The sequence below is a fragment of the Pipistrellus hanaki genome (assembly GCF_964339955.1).
Source record: "Pipistrellus hanaki genome assembly, chromosome: 5".
Taxonomy (NCBI): domain Eukaryota; kingdom Metazoa; phylum Chordata; class Mammalia; order Chiroptera; family Vespertilionidae; genus Pipistrellus; species Pipistrellus hanaki.
The window spans coordinates 74,664,222-74,683,280 of NC_140507.1; the positions used below are offsets into that span (position 1 = coordinate 74,664,222).

The 19,059-nt window shown below is 49.9% G+C and overlaps 1 protein-coding gene across 2 annotated transcripts in view; it reads left to right on the forward strand.

Moving 5' to 3' along the window:
* The window catches only part of VAV1 (vav guanine nucleotide exchange factor 1), a 57,571-nt gene that overhangs the window by 30,572 nt on the left and 7,940 nt on the right, over window positions 1–19,059 (forward strand). For both annotated transcript variants that reach the window (XM_084885507.1, XM_084885508.1), the window contains exons 2-23: window positions 851–967; window positions 1,417–1,475; window positions 1,603–1,671; window positions 1,825–1,933; window positions 2,026–2,121; window positions 3,320–3,388; window positions 3,608–3,711; window positions 4,371–4,470; window positions 4,945–5,040; window positions 5,277–5,345; window positions 5,836–5,922; window positions 6,026–6,111; window positions 6,483–6,615; window positions 6,928–7,037; window positions 7,750–7,851; window positions 8,086–8,183; window positions 8,267–8,289; window positions 8,479–8,524; window positions 10,016–10,152; window positions 10,489–10,554; window positions 11,901–11,932; window positions 16,972–17,088. In XM_084885507.1, the coding sequence (XP_084741633.1) occupies window positions 851–967; window positions 1,417–1,475; window positions 1,603–1,671; window positions 1,825–1,933; window positions 2,026–2,121; window positions 3,320–3,388; window positions 3,608–3,711; window positions 4,371–4,470; window positions 4,945–5,040; window positions 5,277–5,345; window positions 5,836–5,922; window positions 6,026–6,111; window positions 6,483–6,615; window positions 6,928–7,037; window positions 7,750–7,851; window positions 8,086–8,183; window positions 8,267–8,289; window positions 8,479–8,524; window positions 10,016–10,152; window positions 10,489–10,554; window positions 11,901–11,932; window positions 16,972–17,088 (1,925 nt within the window). The remainder of the gene's footprint in view (window positions 1–850; window positions 968–1,416; window positions 1,476–1,602; window positions 1,672–1,824; window positions 1,934–2,025; window positions 2,122–3,319; window positions 3,389–3,607; window positions 3,712–4,370; window positions 4,471–4,944; window positions 5,041–5,276; window positions 5,346–5,835; window positions 5,923–6,025; window positions 6,112–6,482; window positions 6,616–6,927; window positions 7,038–7,749; window positions 7,852–8,085; window positions 8,184–8,266; window positions 8,290–8,478; window positions 8,525–10,015; window positions 10,153–10,488; window positions 10,555–11,900; window positions 11,933–16,971; window positions 17,089–19,059) is intronic.

A 19,059-nucleotide genomic window follows, 5' to 3' on the forward strand; every position in this document is an offset into this window, starting at 1 on the left:
ACTTCCTTGGCCCTCACAGGCCCAGCTTTGTCTGGAAGGTCATCCGGAAGGTTGTCCGGAAGGTCATTCCGCTCTTCAGCTGTTGGGTCTATTTGCATATTACACTTTTATTATTAAAACTAGACTAATTATTACTATAACTAAAACGATATAAGTATATGTTTTGTAAATATAAATAAGTATGTATCAAAATATATTAACACTATATAAATAAAATGATCATTTATTATTTTAATCACTTGTGAGTGTACAATTCAGCAGCATTAAATAGATTCACATTATTGTGTAACCATAACCCCCATATTCAAAACCTTTTCATCATCCAAAACTGAAACTCTGTCCTCATCAAACACTAACTCGCATCCCTCTCCCCCAGCTCCTGGCTCCCACTATCTACTTCCTGTCTCTGTGGATCTGACTCCTCTAGGGACCTCGTATTAGTAAAATCACACAGTACTTGTTCTTATGTGTTTGGCTTACTTCATTGAGCATAATGTTTCAATGTTCATCCATGTGGTGACATAAGTAAGAACTCCTTCCTCCCTAATGGCTGAATACTATTCATTTGTATTTATTACAGATGTTTGGTTACCAGTTCATGGTTAACTTTATGTCGTGTGAACTAAAATAATTGAGGGGAAAACAAATAAATAAATAAAAAATAAAATAAAATAATTGAGGGGTAGCTCTGGCTTCAGGTGAAGAGGGGGTGCTTTATTGAAGAGGGGTGGCTTACTGAGGGGCTGTGCTTTAGGTTTCCCCTCCCGAGCGGGTCACCCAGTCAGATGGCAGGGGCTCCCCTTCTCCCCGTCCGTTATGTTTCCCGCCCTCATTTCTGTTCTGCCCGCAGTTCCTGTGCCTTAAGAACATCCGAACCTTCTTGTCCACCTGCTGTGAGAAGTTTGGCCTCAAGAGGAGCGAGCTCTTTGAGGCCTTTGACCTCTTCGATGTGCAGGATTTCGGGAAGGTGAGCTGGGCACACAGAGCCCACAGAGTGGGTTTCAGTTTATTTCCGTGAACCTCCACACCAGGCCGGCTCTGAGCAGTCAGGGGAAGGACCGATGTGCCCGACCAGGCCCAGGTGCAAAGAGCCTGGCGAAGGAGATGTGGAAGGGGGTGTGAGTCCCTGCTTTGCCACTTGCTGTGTGACCTCAGATACGTGTCCGTACCTCTCTGATTCCTAGGGAATAATATCATCTCATCCTCTTTGAGTGCTTGTGAGAATTAAGTAGAATAATAGGAACACTGGCATGCTGACACGGGGGGATGGGAAGGTGGAAGAAATCCTGATTCAGGCTCCCAGAAGCCTGGGGGCATCTAACATCAAGGTGCAGCCTTGGCTGCTTGGAATGCAAGGCTCTCCTGGCATGGGGGTGGGCAAGGGGCTTGCTGATCAAAGCACGGCCCTTCTCGCAGGTCATCTACACCCTGTCCGCCCTGTCCTGGACCCCGATTGCCCAGAACAAGGGGATCATGTGAGTAACCGCTGAGGTGGCAGACAGCTTTGGGCTGGCCCCATCTTCTCAGTCCCTGAAACACCCTCCCCACCTGGCTGCCCCCTCCCCACACCGGCCTCTGGCTCACACCATCCTGGCCCCCCAGGCCCTTCCCCACTGAGGAGGAGACTGTGGGGGATGAAGACATCTACAGCGGCCTATCCGACCAGATTGAGTGAGTGTCCGCCCCAGGCCCTGCCCTGGGGGTCCGAGGGGGACATGATCCTGACCTTGGGGTTTGCGGGGGCCACCGCTTTGATCGGGGAGGGGCCTGAGGGGTCCCTGGCCTGGGGACTCCGGAGGCCCTGCCTGACTCCGCGTCCTGCAGCGACACCGTGGAGGAGGATGAGGACCTGTACGACTGTGTGGAGAACGAGGAGGCCGAGGGCGACGAGATCTATGAGGACCTCATGCGCTCAGAGCCGGTGCCCATGCCGGTGTGTGGGGGTGAAGGCCTGGGCCGGGGTGGGTGCACGGCCCAAGGGCAGTCCCGGGTCCCCCAACACCGGCCTCTCCTCCCCGCCCTCAGCCCAAGATGACCGACTATGACAAGCGTTGCTGCTGCCTGCGAGAGATCCAGCAGACGGAGGAGAAGTACACAGACACGCTGGGCTCCATCCAACAGGTGCGATGCCCCGCCCCCACCTGCCCCCCCCAGCCCCTGCCAGGTGCGTGGTGGGAGCGGGCGGCCGGTGTGTCCACCTGTCCCTCGCTGTGGGGCCATGCCTTGAGTTGTGTGTGTCTCTCTTCCTCCCGGGTTTCCTGTGGCTTTCACCCTGTCTCATTTCTCTCTTCGTCTGCCTCCTTTTCCCTCTGTGCATCCCCACCCCTTTGACATTCTGTTTCCTGTTTCCTTTGGCCATTGTTTTTTTCTTTTCTTTTTTTCTAAATAGATTTAATTGATTTTTTTTTTTTTTTTTTTTTTTTTTTTACAGAGAGGAAGGGAGAGGGATAGAGAGCTAGAAACATCTATGAGAGAGAAACATCAACCATCTGCCTCTTGCACACTCCTACTGGGGATGTGCCCGCAACCAATGTACATGCCCTTGACCGGAATCGAACCTGGGACCTTTCAGTCTGCAGACCAATGCTCTAGCCAAAGAGCCAAACCGATTTCGGCAGGCCATTGCTTTTTAAACAGCTTCATTGAGATGGAATGGCTATACCATGCAATTCACCCATTTAACGTTCACAGTGCACTGGCTTTAGGCCTATACACAAGGTTGTGCAACCATCGCCACTGTTTAATTTGAGACCATTTTCATCATCCCCCGAAGAAACCCCATCCTCCTTATCCATCCCCCACTAGATCTCCATCCTCCCCCAGCAGTCTACTTTCTGTCTCTTAGAATGTGCCTATTTTGGCTATTGCCTATCAATGGGATCCCACGATTGATGGCCCGTTGTGTCTGGCTTCTCTCGCTGAGCATCGTGGGTTCAAGGTCCATGCACGCAGTAGTGAGCGCCAGCCCTTCACTCCCTCTCATGGCTGAGCGATATTCCAGTGTGTGGATGGACCACGTCTTGTGGCCCACTGATGGACACTCGGGCTGTTCCCACTTGCAACTGTCTTGGGTAACTGATGTGTAAACAATCCCATTCATGTTTGCTTGTGCACATTCTCCATCCCTGTCTCTCCTTCCCTGCCTGCCTTTGTCTCTTGGTCTCTGTCTTTCTCTTTCCTCTCTCCATATCTCTGTCTCTTCTTTTTCTCCTGGTCTCTCTGTTCACCTCTCTCCATCTCTGTCTCCCTGTCCCTGCCTCTCTGGGACGGGGCTGGAGGAAGGGTCCCATCTCCGCCTTCCTCTCTCCCCTCCCTGCAGCACTTCATGAAGCCCCTGCAGCGGTTCCTCAAACCTGAAGACATAGAGATCATCTTCATCAACATCGAGGTAAGCCGGCCTGTCCCCAGCCCTTCCCTCACCCCCCTCTCCTTCTTGCTCACCTGGTGTCTGATCCCCTCTCCGGGGCTGCTGTCAGCCGGGAGCCGTCTGCTGGCCCCATCTGTCCCTGGAGTGTGGGGTTTGGGAGCTGGGCAATGCAGGGCGAGTGGATGACCCTTGTCCTGAGCCCCAGGCTTCTGCCCGGCCCTCACGCCTCCCTCTGACTAGGACCTGCTTCGTGTGCACACTCACTTCCTGAAGGAGATGAAGGAAGCCCTGGCCACCACGAGTGCCCCTACCCTCTACCAGGTCTTCATCAAATACAAGGAGAGGTGAGGCCAGCCAGGACCCTGAAGGCCGCCCTGCCCTGCCCAGGCCGGGTCTGAGGGACTTTGCCCTTAGAGACCACCAGACAGGGAGGGTTTTTCTTTCTTTGCTCCTGGGCAAGGGGCTACCCATCTCTGGTTCAGCCTCTGGCGTTGCCTTTGGCTAAGTGGACCAGACATGGCTAAGTGGACGCGACACGAGACAAATTGTTAAAAATCGGGACTGTCCCACCAAAAGCGGGACGTCTGGTAACCTTACCTTTGGCGAGCTGTGTATAGTTCTGGGAAGCCACTTACCATCTCTGTGCTTCTGCTTCCGTATCAGTAAAGTCGGCGTGGTACGGGACCAGGTCATTGATGTCTAAAGTGTGTAGCACAGGGCCCGGCACACGTATGTGCTCAATACGTTTATTAAGTAAATGAACATTGAGCAGAGATGATCTGCCCAGTGCTAAGAGCTTCGTGTGCGTTGTCTCGTTTAATGTTATCATAACCCCGTATGGGAAATGCCATGGCTGTGCCCATTTTATAGGCGGGGAGATGGAGGCTCAGCATCACCCCGCTGGGAAGAGGTGGGCCGGGTGGGACTGACGCCCAGAGCTGCCGGACCTGGGTGCCGGCCACCGTTACCTGTCTGGCCACTGCTACCCGCCCTCTTCCCGCAGGTTCCTCATCTATGGCCGCTACTGCAGCCAGGTGGAGTCGGCCAGCAAGCACCTGGACCGCGTGGCCAGCGCCCGGGAGGATGTGCAAATGAAGCTGGAGGTCGGGGCCGGGCCCCAATGTGGGGGTGGGAGGGGGCTCTCCCACTCCTTCACGGGCCCCGGGGCAGCAGGGAGGACACAGAGTTGGAGATGGCAGAACTCTGACTCCACACTGAACCCCAGCCCTGGGCTGAGCCCCAATCCTGGCTCTGCACCAAGTCGAGGCTGAGCTCCAAGTTCACACTGAGCTCCAATCCTGGACTAGCTCCAACCTGGGCCCGTGTGTGGTGGAAGCACAGAGAGGGCAGGGGTGATGCCCCGTGCATCCTGCCTCTTTGCACGGTGGGGACCCTCCAGACCTGTCCCTCCACCTCTCCCCAGTCCCACTCAGCTAGCGGGTCCTGAGCCTCCACCCCATGGCTTTCTTCCTCCCGTATTTCCTCAGGGGAGGTAGGATGCTTCTCGCTCTAGAAAAATCCACACCTGTCTCCACCTCATCGCTCATCGTGCTTACCTGGTTCTCTTGATCCCCCAGGAATGTTCTCAGCGAGCAAACAATGGGAGGTTCACTTTGCGGGACCTGCTGATGGTGCCGATGCAGCGAGTGCTCAAGTACCACCTCCTTCTCCAGGTGCACAGCTGGGGACCTCCTAGGTCCAAGGATTATGGGCTTGGCATCTCTACCTCCCTGTGCCACAGGAGTGGGGGTGGGACCCTCTGGGAGGGTCCATGGGCCCATGCCTGGCCTCCTGATGGCAGGAGGAGGGAAAGCAAGAGGAGGGAGGAGGAGCTGGGGGCGGGGCTGGTTTGTAAGGCCTGGGAGGAGAGGACAGGCCCAGGTGATGTCTGCCTCTGTGGGCCATGCAGGAGCTGGTGAAACACACGCAGGACGCAATGGAGAAGGAGAATCTGCGGCTGGCCCTGGATGCCATGAGGGTGAGTGGTCACACACAGGGGTGTCAGTCACGTACATTCAGGACAGCATGGCGCAACGCCACCCAGACACAGTCACATCCATGGACAGCACCCCCTCCCCGCCCCCACCGCAGGCCACATGCCTCTATGATAGGTTATTCACAGCATCCTCCTAAGGACACAGACACGCTGTGGACATTGTCTTTCTTTTAAATATATTTATTGATTTCAGAGAGGACAGGAGAGGGGAGAGATAGAACATCAATGGTGAGAAATCATTGATTGTCTGCCTTCTGCACGCCCCTCACAGGGGATGGAGCCCGAAACCTGGGTATGTGCCCTGACTTGGAATCCAACCATCCTGCGGGTTCATAGGTCGATGCTGAACCACACTGGACAGGCTGGACACTGAGGCTCTTGCTGGCCCCGATGGGGGCTGACTCCTATCCCTGGCCAGTTAGGGGTTTGGGCTGGGTGGGGGTGCCCAGACTCACACCTGGCTAACCCCCAGGACCTGGCTCAGTGCGTGAATGAGGTGAAGCGGGACAATGAGACGCTGCGGCAGATCACCAACTTCCAGCTGTCCATCGAGAACCTGGTGAGGGGATGAGGCTGGGAGGGCCAGGGGGCGTGGCCACGGAGGGGGGGACTTTGGTCTCCTCCTTGGTGGCCCCTTGCCGGATTCCTTGCCTGCTGCCTAGGACCAGTCTCTGGCCCACTATGGACGGCCCAAGATCGACGGGGAACTCAAGATCACCTCCGTGGAGCGCCGCTCCAAGACGGACAGGTGGGTGGGGCCTGGGTGGGGGCCGGTAGGTGAGTGGAGTTAACACATCTTGGTGGGACTTTGGCATGGATGGAGCCAGATTTCTAAATAGGCATGTGGGTAGGACCACCTGGACCAGTGGGTGGAATCTAGACGGACAAGCATAGTTGTGTGGAGCCGAGACCACCAGATGGTAGGGCCAGCAGGGAACCCACGAGTGAGGTCAAGATGGGCAGGTGGGCGGGGCCAAGTTGTCCACGAAGAGAAGAGCAGGAGTCCTAGGATGGTAGGACCTAGATGGACAGAGGGGTGGACCTGGAGGGTGGAAGGAACCGGGCAGAGAGCTGGTCAGGGAGAAGCCAGGCAGAAGCATCTGACCCAGCTGCTCCCAGGTACGCCTTCCTGCTGGACAAAGCCCTGCTCATCTGTAAGAGACGAGGGGACTCCTACGACCTCAAGGAGTTTGTGAACCTGCACAGCTTCCAGATTCGAGATGACTCTTCGGGAGAGCGAGACAACAAGAAGGTGGGGTTCTGAAGCCAGAACTGGGGACCCCATTGCTGGGAAGCACCCTTGCTTGAGACACTCCTCTTGGCCTTTGCAATGCCCATGAGCGTTTGTCTCAGATGTGAGTGTGTGTGCATGTGTGTGTGGGGAGGGATTAGATTTATGGATGTGTCCTGGGCATCCCTTTACCATGGTAAACGCATGTTCTCCTGGGGGCAGAGAGGCAGGCACTGGCCCCACGGTCTTCTCCTTCCAGGCGTAGGGGTGGTGGGCATGTGGCCCCGCACACTGCAGGGTGGGTACTTCATTCTGCACCCTGCTTCCCTGCAGTGGACTCACATGTTTCTCCTGATCGAGGACCAAGGTGCTCAGGGCTATGAGCTGTTCTTCAAGACACGAGAACTGAAGAAGAAGTGGATGGAACAGTTCGAGATGGCCATGTGAGACCCCCTCCTCCTCCGTCTTTATGGCCTCAGAGGACTCATGGGTGCAGGGGCTGAGAGGCGATTCCGTGGTCTAGTCTCACATCGTCTTTGACCTTCTGTGGGATGACGCTGAACCTCAGTTCCATCATCTGGGAAATGGGAGGGACAGGGTGAAGGCTGTCTGCATCCCCAGAATGCCAAGCTTCTGTGCAAGCTTTGGTTACCAGCCTAGGACTTTTTCCTCCTCTTCCTCCTTTTTTTTTTTTTTTTTTTTTCCCCCTTGAAGTGAAATCCACGTAACCAAAATTCAACCAATTGAAAATGCACAATTCAGTGGCATTTCGTGCATCCCATTCCTGTGCAACCATGACCTCTAATTCCAAAACATTTCCATCCCCACCCCCCAAAGCAGGCTCTGCCCCGTGAGGCAGTAACTCCCCACTTTCCCCTCCAGCCCCTCGCAGCCACCAGTCTGCTTTCTGTCTCCTCCCATGTTCATAGCAGCACTGGGCCAGAGCGTTCACAGTGGCTAAAAGATGGCAGCAACCCAGATGGCCATCAGAAGATGAATGGCCACACACAGTTCAGTATGCCCATGCAGTGGAATGGTACTCAGCCATAAAAACAAAGGAAGTACTGACACCTCCAAGTGGCAGCATGCATGAGCACTTTCTTCTTCTTATGGCTGAACTCTATTCTATCATCTGGAACTTTCTCCCCTCTCTAGCTCCAACATCTACCCCGAGAATGCCACAGCCAACGGGCATGACTTCCAGATGTTCTCCTTCGAGGAGACCACGTCCTGCAAGGCTTGCCAGATGCTGCTGAGGTGGGAGTCTGAGGGGCTGGGCCTGGGTCCTGGGCGTGGCCAGCACTTCCTCTTTAAGGGGGCTCCTCCAGCCATCACTCCCCTGGGTTGGGAGGGGGGTGGGAGGCTCTCCTTTGGTCTTAAGCTTCTCCATCTCCTGCTCTAAAGAGTGCCCATCCCTTCCTGTTAATGGTCAATGCCTGGCCGTGTTCATCAGCATCACTGACTCTCCTTTATCTCGTCTCCCGCAACCAGAGGCACCTTCTATCAGGGCTACCGCTGCCATCGGTGCCGGGCACCTGCGCACAAGGAGTGTCTGGGGAGGGTGCCTCCCTGTGGCCGCCATGGGCAAGGTACCAGTGGGAGACAGGGCAGAGGTGGGCTTGGTTCTGCTTGGGGGTGTTTCCCATCTTCATCTTTATTTTCCCTCCCACAGATTTTGCTGGAACTATGAAGAAGGTAAGACTCCATACTTTTTGTCTGTGCCTGGAAATAGTGGGGCAGTGGGTGAGGGTGGGGGTAATGGCAGGAGGCCTTGGGAGACCCCAGCAGCGGGCATGGCCCTTTTCTGGGTGCTCAGATAGGGGCTGAGGAGTCCCCAGGCTGGGCTCAGGTAGCCACGCTGGTTTTCTTGGTCTCTCCCTCCAGGATAGGCTACATCGCCGGGCTCAGGACAAAAAGAAGAATGAGCTGGGTGAGTCAGCAGAGGGGCACTGTGCATTCCAGGCAGAAGGAACAGCATGTGCAAAGGCTAGGAGGCAGGGAGGCAAAGCATTATGAAGGAAGTTGAGAACAATTTTGTGTGGCTGAGAGAAATAAATGATTTGCTAATAGTCACGCAGAGTCAGAGTAAAGAATCAGATTTCATGTCTGTTACTTATGTATATTGATACTAAAGGCCCAATGCTCAAAGATAGGGCAAGAATGGGCCTTCCGCCCTAACTGGTTTGGCTCAGTGGATAGAGTGTGGGCCTGCAGACTGAAGGGTCCCAGGTTCGGTTCTGGTCAAGCGCATGTACAGCTGATCGATGTTTCTCTCTCATTGATATTTCTAGCTTCCTCTCCATAAAAAAATCAATAAAATATATATTAAAAAAAAAAAAAAAAAAGGAATAGGCCTTCCTTCCCCTGGCTGCCGGAACCACCTTCGCATGCTGTCCAGAGGCTCCAAGCAGCTGGGGTGGTGCGGAAGCCTATGTCCCTCCCTGCCCTGAACCACTTGGAGTTTTCATATGCAAATTAACCCGCCATTTTTTGTTGGGTTAATTTGCATACTTGCTCCTGATTCGTTGCAAAGGTACGGTCAATTAGCATGTTACTCTTTTATTAGGTAGATACCTTCATGTATACATATTTCAGCTTTATTTACAGTAGTAGTAAAAAGTTAGAAACAACAGAAATGTCCTCAATAGGAGGAAATGTATATGAGTGTGTGTATGTGTGCATATATCCAATATGTACTTTTATTACACCTGGCTTCTTTTATTCAGCACAATGTTTGTGAGATTCATTGATGTGGTTGCTTGTAGAAGTAGCTTGTTCTTTTTCATTGCTGTATAATATTCCACTCTATGATTAAATCACATTCTATCCATTTTATTTTGTTTTTTTAAAAAAATATTTTTACTGATTTTGGAGAGGAAAGGAGAGGGAGAGAGAGAGAAACATCACTGATGAGAGAGAATCATCTATTGGCTGCCCCTTGCAAAGCTGCACACTGGGGATCAAGCCCACAACCCAGGCATGTGCCCTTACAGGGAATCAAACCGAGACCTCCAGGTTCATAGGTCAACACTCAATCACAGGCCCACACCAGCTGGGCTGTTTACCCATTTTATTGAGGACATTTGGTGTGGTGCCAGCTTTTGGCTCTTGTGGACCAAGCTGCTGGGAACATTGTTGCCTATGACTCTCGGGGACATGTGTTCTCGTTTCTCTTGGGATACTGCTGGATGGCTGGGCAGACATCTGTTTAGTGTTAGCAGAGACTGCCAAACAGCTTTCCGAAGTGGATTCCCACCAGCAATGCGGGAGAGTTCCAGGTGCCCCCAGCCTGGCCACCACGTGGTCTTGTCAATCTTTTTGATGTTTGCTGCCCCGGTGGGCGGTGAGACGCAGGTTGGCGCACCCGTGAGTGCCCAGCCCACTGTGGGACTCAGATGGCCGTCTCCCTCCTCCCCGCCAGGGCTACCCAAGATGGAGGTTTGCCAGGAGTACTACGGGATCCCTCCACCGCCGGGAGCCTTGGGACCTTTCCTTCGGCTCAACCCCGGAGAGATCGTGGAGCTCACCAAGGCCGAGGCTGAGCAGAACTGGTGGGAGGTACAGGCTGGGGCTGGGGGAGTGATGGGGAAGGACCCAAGTGTGGGGCCATGGGTGTGGGTGACCCTGGGGAGTGGGGTCATGGCCTCAGTGCACTCTGACAGGGGGAAGGCTGGTCTGGAGGAGGCGCCTGGGGAGGGTGGTGTAGGAAGCTGGCCGGGCCCTTCTGAGCTGGCTGTCTTTCCAGGAAGCTGATTCTGCTGGGCACATCTTTGGGTCCCCAGGTCACAGAGACAGTGGTGGACGGGCAGCGTGGCCATGAAATAGAAAGATGGCCACATATGCGGGCAGATGCCTATGACCTCTCTCTTCGTGTTTTCCCTCCCGGCGATTTAGGGCAGGAACACGGCTACCAATGAAGTTGGCTGGTTTCCCTGCAACAGGGTCAAGCCCTACGTGCATGTGAGTGCCTCTAGGCTGGACAGAATGAGGGCAGGGGGTCCTGAAGGGGTTCTGAGAGGGCAGGCAGGCTTGGGAAGACCCCTGAGATAGGGAGGGGGCTACCCATCATGGCAGGTTATTCTCAAACTTTCTGCTGACCTCTGTCCCCGTTTGGCACTAATTCCCCCTCCCCCAGCCCCTGGCACCTCCCATCTACTTTCTGTCTGTGGATCTGACTCCTCCCGGGACCTCCTGTGAGTGGAGTCACACGGCATCTGTCCTTTTGTGTCTGGCTTATGTCACTTAGCACGGTGCATTTAAGGTCCATCCGTGCTGTGCTGTGTGCCAGAATCGCCTTCCTTTTTCAGGCTACAGAATATCCCGTGGTCTGATGGGCCACACTTTGCTTATCCATTCATCCGAGGATAGACACTTGGGTGGCTTCCACCTTTTGGCGACTATGAATAACGCGGCTGCGGACGGGGGTGTATAACTATCTGAGTCCCCGTTTCCAGTTGAGTGTATTCCCAGAAGAGCCACCACTGTGTCATGTATAGATTTTATTTTATTTTTTTGAGGAACTGCTGCTACTGGTTTTGCATAGAGGCTGTACCATTTTCATTCTGGCTAGTAATGCAATTAGAGTTCCATATCCTCATCCATGCTTGTTGTTTTCCTTCCTTCCTCCTTCCCTCCCTCCCTCCCTCCCTCTCTTTTTCTTCCTCTTTGTCCTCTTTCTCTCATTTTCTCTCTGCCCCCTCTTTTATTCTGTCTCTCTTATGGTCTCTCTCAAGGGTAGCCCTCCTCATAGACCAGAGGCGGTGGTAGAAATGTACCCCTTTACATTGATTTAGATAGGAGATTGGCACACTTTCCCCTTAGAACACATTTTCAGCTTCTCGGTGAGACGCTGTCTGTCATGGCTGCTCATCTCTGTCACGGTGGTGCCAGAGCAGCTCAAGAGTCTCTGTGAGCGAGGAGCGTGGCCATGTTCCAATGACACTCCATCTACGGGCCCTAGCTTATGAATTTCATATTATCTCCACATGCCAGGAAATAACAGTCTTTTAAAATCTTTTGTCAACCATTAAAACAAATCCAAAAACCTTTCTTAGCTTGGGGGTCCTGCTAAACAGGTGTCTGGACAGTCCCTGACTTGGGTAATAGGGGACCAGCCGCTCCCACTAGATTCCGGAACTGGCTTCCCAGTGGACAGTACAGTGCTTGGTACATGATAGGCATTTAGTAAGTGACAGAGGAATGAATGAATGAATGAGTGAGTGAGTGAATGAAAGAATGAACAAAGTCCCCTGAAGTCTGTTGCCAAGCTGGTATCTTGGCCCTAAGTCTCGGTCTCTTGTCCCTAGGGCCCCCCTCAGGACCTGTCAGTTCATCTCTGGTGAGTAGAACCACCTTCCTTCCTTTCCTTTCCTTTCCTTTTTTTTTTTTTTTTTTTTTAAGTATATATTTATTGATTTCAGAGAGGAAGGGAGAGGGAGAGAGATAGAAACATCAATGATGAGAGAGATCATTATCAGCTGCCTCCTACACGCCCCACACTAGGGACTGAGCCTGCAACCTGGGAATGTGCCCTGACTGGGAATCGAACTGTGACCCCTGGGTTCATAGGTCAATGCTCAACCACTGAGCCACGCTAGCTGGGCCACCTTCCTTACTTTCAAGTTGGGGTCTCTCTGGGGTGGGTGCCTGAGACTTTCAAACCACTCTTTGAACTCTGGCATTGACAGTAGGGTCCAGACCAGCATCTGAAGCTGCTGAGGAGAGAACAGACAAAAGAGGACACCAAACTTTAGGAGATGATAGTCTCCTGGCAGGAAAATGATGGTGACCATGGTAGTGGTGGTCCATATATACATTGGAGCATCTACTACATATAGAACTTTGAGGGGTGAAGGTTTACAGCATTGCTTTTGGAATCCACTGACCTGGGTTTAAGTCCTGCCTCCAACATTTCCCAGCTGTGTGACCTTGGGCTAGTAAGTCAGCTTCTCTGTGCTTCCACTTTCCTCTCTGGGAAATAGATGAATACCAATATTTACTCACAGGATTGTCATGAGGCTTCATAACTGGCACACAATAGGCACTTTATTATCTGTTGTTTTTATCATTAACTATTGTCTCATTTCATTGATCCTAAGTGTTCATTCACCACCCCCCCAACCCCTCTCCAACACATTTTAACATCTTTTACAATCAATGGGGTCTCCGTCTTTACCTCATTTTATGGGTAGTGATTTTCATTTTGTAATGGTTCATGAAAGAAGGGTGCATTTTACAGTCTTGGCATCTTAGACTTGACATAGCAGCAGTGCTGTTTTATGACCAGGTGTCAGCACATTCATTCTGGTCACAGCCCTTTGAAGTAGGTGCTATAATTCACTCCCTTTCTGCCGAGGAGGAAACGGAGGCTCAGGGAGGAGCAGTGAGCTGTTCAGTGCCACACAGGGAGGAAGTGACAGAGATGGGATTCTACCCACGTCGGCCTGACTCCGGGGCCGGCCTTTCTGCCTCTTGAGAGTCGCAGTAACACAACGGGCATGTAACACCCTTGTGAATGTCATCTATGAGGTGCCTCCACTGCATCATCGCCATTTGCCGAAAGTGTTCCTCTGTGGTGTGTGGGCTTCTCACCCTCTTTCTAGAAGAGGAAACTGGGGCTCAGAGCGGAAAAATCAGTTCCTGAGATCACAGGGCATTCCTCCCTGCTGGGAATCGGTCGCCAGGGTCGAAAATGGGGTGAGGAGAGTGTGGCACTTGCTGTGGGTGAAAAATCTAAGGGGGATCCCAAAACCTCAGGCATGGAGAGCCACAACATTTTAATGTAACATTTTAAAAAATTAAGATCGAGGCAAAAAATATCCTTGATGAGCAAGACATCAAAATTGTAAATACAGATAGGTATGACGGGCTGGGAGGAGGAAGAAGTGAATTGTGTGGAATCAGGGAAGTGCAGAATCAGACTGTGTTTATTTAAAATGTTGATATTTTGTTCATCATGGGTTCTTTTGCATTCATTTAAAAAATATGTTTTTATTGATTTGAGAGAGAGAGAGAGAGAAAGAAACATTGATGTGAGAGAGAAGCATCTATCAGTTGCCTCCCACATGTACCCCAACTGGGGTCAGAACCCACAACCTGGGCATGTGCTCTGACTGGATTTGAACTGGCAGCCTTCTGGTGTACAGGATGACACTCAACCAACTGAGCCACAATGGCCAGGGCTGTATTCATTTTTAAAGTTTTTATTGATTGATTGATTTTAGAGAGAGAGAAACATCGATTTGTTGTTCCACTTATTTATGCATTCATTGGTTGCCTCTGGTATGTGCCTGACCAGGGACTGAACCCACAATCTTCGTGTATCAGGATGGAACTCTAACCAATGAGATACCAGGCCAGGGCCACATTCATTTTTTAAATTGAGGTGAAATTCACATAACATAAAATTAACCATGTTGAGCCCCAGCCGGTTTTGCTCAGTAGATACAGCATCGACCCAAAGACTGAAGGGTCCCTGGGTTGACTTCAGTCAAAGGCACATACCTCTGTTGCAGGCTCAATCCCCAGATCCCCAACCCTGGTTGGGGCATATATGAAAAGCAACCCTTCAATATGTCTCTCTCACATCGATGTTTCTTTTCTCTGTCTCTCCCCACCTTTCCATTCTCTCTAAAAGTCAATGGGAAAATATCCTTGGATGAGGATTTTTTTTTTTAATGACCATTTTAAGTATAATGTATATTCATGTTTATATTTATATTACATATTTATCATTATACTAGTATCTCTGCGCATGAATCTGTGTGCCAGTAGTTTGCCAGGAGCTTGCTGCCCCACTCCTGTAGTTCCCCCTGCCCCCCCAATCCCCCTCATAGCTTACCGCCCTGCCCCTCCTGTAGCTCTCTGATGCTCACTTGTAGCTCACTGCCCCACCCTCCTGCTGACCCGCGATCCAGTTGTTATGCAGTTGGTCATTACACTTCATGGCATAATGACCATTTGCATATTACATCTTTATTATATAGGATATCATCTATAGTTATACATTATCTAGAATTAATACCTATTTGTGTTATGTTTATATTTATAGTATACATTAATACTCATTTATATATCATCTATAATTTTGTGTCTGTAATTAACACTTGTTACATGGTCACATTTATAGCATACATATATACATATTCACATTTATATATTATTTAGTTATATATTATCTATAGTTACCATATTATTTATGTTACATATTTACATTTGTGGCATAAACATATGTATATTCACATTTACATATTATTTATAATTGTATGTAATCTATAATTAATATACTTATTATACATTTACACTTACAACATAAATATACCCATAGTGACAATTATATTCAACTAGAGGCCCAGGGCATGAATTCGTGCACAGGAGGGGTTGGCTGGCCCACCTTAATCGGGGCCCATTGGGCCAGGCCGGCAGAGAGGAGGGACAGTTGGGAAGTTAGTGGGCCAGCCCTGACCCCAATAGGGGGGGGGGGGGGCGATTGAAGGTGGGGCCGGCTGTGGAGAGGGGTTATGGGTGGTTGGTGGGCTGGCCCCGCCCCTTGTCAAAACTCCTGGTCAAGGGGACAATTTGCATATTAGCCTTTTATTATATAGGAAGGATGACACTTTAGTACATTCCCAGGGATGTGTGTATATTATTTCTTTCTTGCTGAAAAACATCTTCATAACCCCAAAGAAAAGCCTGCCCCCATGAGCAGTCACCTCCCTTCCCTCCCCAGCCCCTGGCCACCACTAACCCACTTCCTGTCTCTGGATGTGCCTGCTATGGGCTTTTCACATGAATGGAATCACACACTGTGTGGCCTTTTGTGTGTGGCTTCTCTAACTGAGCATCACGTGTTCAAGATTCATCCATGTCATAACTAGTGTCAGGACTTTGCTCCTTTTTTATGGCTGCTTTTGTAGTCTTCATGACTTTTAAAAACATTACATTAAAATACTACTTTTAAAAATCAAATTTATTGAAGTGGCCTTGGTTAATAACATTATCTAAGTTTTAAGTGTATAATTTAAAAAAATCTATATCTATCTATATCTATATCTATATCTATATCTATATCTATATCTATATCTATATCTATATCTATATATCTATATATCTATATATCTATATAATCTATCTATATATCTATATCTATCTATCTATCTATCTATCTATCTATATATATATATATAATTGATTTCAGAGGGAAGGAGAGAGAGAGAAACATCAGTGACAAGAGATAATCATTGATTGGCTGTCTCCTACACACCTCCACACCCAAGATCAAGCCCAAAGCCCAGGCATGTGCCCTGACCCAAAATCAGACCATGATCTCCTGGTTCATAGGTCAATGCTCTACCCCTGAGCCATGCTGGCTGGGCTGCCTTTATGTTTTGTTGATGGGTTTTTTTGCTGTGCAGAAACTTTTTCGTTTGATATAGCCCCATTCAGTTATTTTTGCTTTGATTTCCCTTGCCTCTAAGGCGAAGTTCATAAAATTCTCTCCGAGACCAAGGTCTATTAAGTTTAGTATCCATGTTTTCTTCTTTGTGGTTTTAATATTTTAGGTCTTATATTTACGTCTTTAATCCATTTTAAGTTAATTTTTATGGGCGGTGTCAAATAGCAGTCTAGTTTCATGGCTTCCTAATTTTCCCAACACCATTTATTGAAGTGGCTTTTCTTTTCTCTGTTATATGCTTTTGACTCCTTTGTCAAAAATTAGTTGCCCATACACATGTTGGTTTATTTCTTGGGCTCTCAATGTTATCCCACTGGTCTGTGAGTGTGCTTTCCTGCCAGTACACCGTTTTGATTGGTGTAGCTGTGTAGTAGACTTTGAAGTCAAGGTTGCTGATACCTCTGACTTCATTCTTGTTTTCTCAGGACCACTTTGGCTATTTGGGGTCTTTGGTGGTTCTCTACAAATTTGATAATTTTTTTGTTCTATTTATTAAAAAAAAAATGCCATTGGGGTTTTGGTGAAGATTGCATTAACTCAGTATAGTGCTTTAAGTAATATGGCCATTTTAACTATGTTGGTGCTCCCAATCCATGAACATGGAGTATCTTTCCATTTCTTTGTGGCTTCTTCCATTTCTTTCAACAGTGTTAAGTACTACTTATTATTTATCCTAATGGCTGAATTTTTTGACAACCTTCCCTCCCCTTTAAATTGCAATCTAATTTCACTGCTTCCTAATTTTCCTCTGGATGCTGGCCACTGCCTCCTCTGGACTTCTTTTGGTGTCTAAGGGTGGTTGGACTTGTGCTGTCACCAACTTAGAAGTCACAAGGATTAGGAGAAGACGTGACCCCATATGGCCATAGGGGGCCGCAGGCATGGGGGCTGTGCAGACCTCTCTCCTTGGTGTGTTTTGGCAGGTATGCCGGCCCCATGGAGCGCGCTGGAGCAGAAAGCATCCTCACCAACCGCTCTGACGGGACCTTCTTGGTGCGGCAGAGGGTGAAGGACGCGGCCGAATTTGCCATCAGCATTAAGTAATACTTCCCTCCCGGACCCACCTCCCCTTGTGACCTGGGTGACTCGGGTGGCTGGGAGGAAGGGAATGTACAGTCTCAATCAACATCTTTTCTTTCTTTTCTTTCCTTCCTTCCTTCCTTCCTTCCTTCCTTCCTTCCTTCCTTCCTTCCTTCCTCCCTCCCTCCCTCCCTCCCTCCCTCCCTCCCTCCCTCCCTCCCTCCCTCTTCCTTCCTTCCTTCCTTCCTTCCTTCCTTCCTTCCTTCCTTCCTTCCTTCCTTTCTTTCTTTCTTTCTTTCTTTTTTTCTTTCTTTCTTTCATTCTTCTTTTTATTGTTTGTAAGAGAACATTTATATGGCAAATTACAGAGGTAGAAAAAGTAATTCCCAGAAGAAATGGGCTTGGGAAACAAGTTATAGAGGTCAAGGACCGCCCTTGGATCTTGGGAATGAGGGAGGGGGTGGGGGAAGAGAAGGCACCATGTGCTCCTGGGTGGGAGAGCGCCAATAGCCACCTTGCATTCAACCCTGGGGTCCTGAGTGCATTGAAACAAATTTATTTCCTTTAAATCACTGACAACCCGCAAGAAAGAGAGATGTTTCCTAAGGAGGTTCCAAAAGGCATTGATCACCCCGCTAGTGCAGTGGTGGGCAAACTCATTAGTCAGCAGAGCCAAATATCAACAGTACAACAACTGAAATTTCTTTTGAGAGCCAAAAAACGACTTCTGCGCATGGGCCACCAAGTTTCAATCGCACTTCCACACATGGTATTTTGTGGAAGAACCACACTCAAGGGGCCAAAGAGCCACCTGTGGCTCGCGAGCCACAGTTTGCTGACCACGGCCCTCGGAAGAGGCAGAGCAAGGAATCACACACATCCTGTCTCTTGTGCTCCTCTGGCTGCTGAGGCCAGCTGCTGGCTCAGGGTGACTCACTTCCTGGGAGGTTTTGTAGTTGTGTCTCACCATCCTAACCAGGGGCCTGCCCCGTGAGGATCTTCTGCTGCCTGGATCTCCAGAGACTTTGCATTTGGTTCTGGGGGACCCACGAGCGGGTTCATTGCCCTTTGGGCTGATTCCTTAGTTTTCTCAGATGACACACCCGCCGGCTCAAGTTCAGACTCCTGGTGATGGAAACAAGGAAATGGAGTGATCCTGGCTAAGACACCCAAGATAGAGTGAGGAGGCTCTTAGGGAAGGGGGGCCTTGCAGCCCTTCTCAGGGCTGCTACTAAGTTGTTAACCTGTTGCTAAACTGAGCTCCAGGCTGAGCCATAAACATCCTGGAACAACTGAGGCCTGGAATTTGGACCGGACCTCCTCCTTGTCGTGTTCACCCCCTTCCATTGCATATTTAAACGAGCGAAGCTCTGGTCACTCGGCCAGCAGCTCTTTATTTGCAGGAAAGAATGAGGCATCGAGGATTTTGCCTTGACAGACCTTGCCTTTGTTTGTTCTCCCCTGGAAAACGATTTGGGTTGATACCTGCAAAACCTGTGTCTCCAGGGCTGCAACTTTTTGCTTAAATGAATGCCCTTTGTTCTTCATGTCAGTCTGAACCTCCCCGTGGTTGACACCGCAGACCTTCCTGAGGGCAGGCTGAGGTTATGAATTCGCAAGGGCGGCTTTCTGTTTGGGAGCCGAGACAGACAAGATGCTTATCATCCTGGCTGCGCTGATGGGAGGTGGTTTTTTAGGCCCCTCTCCCCTTTCCTAAAGGCAAAGCTTTTTTCTTTTTTAATATATTTTATTGATATTTTACAGAGAGGAAAGGAGAGGGATAGAGAGTCAGAAACATCAATCAGCTGCCTCCTGTATACCTCCCACTGGAGATGCGCCCACAACCAAATGCCCTTGACCGGAATCGAATCTGGACCCTTCAGTCCGCAGGTCGACGCTCTATTCACTGAGCCAAACCAGTCAGGGCGAAGGTGAAGCTTTAAAAAAAAAAAAAAAAATATATATATATATATATATATATATATATATAT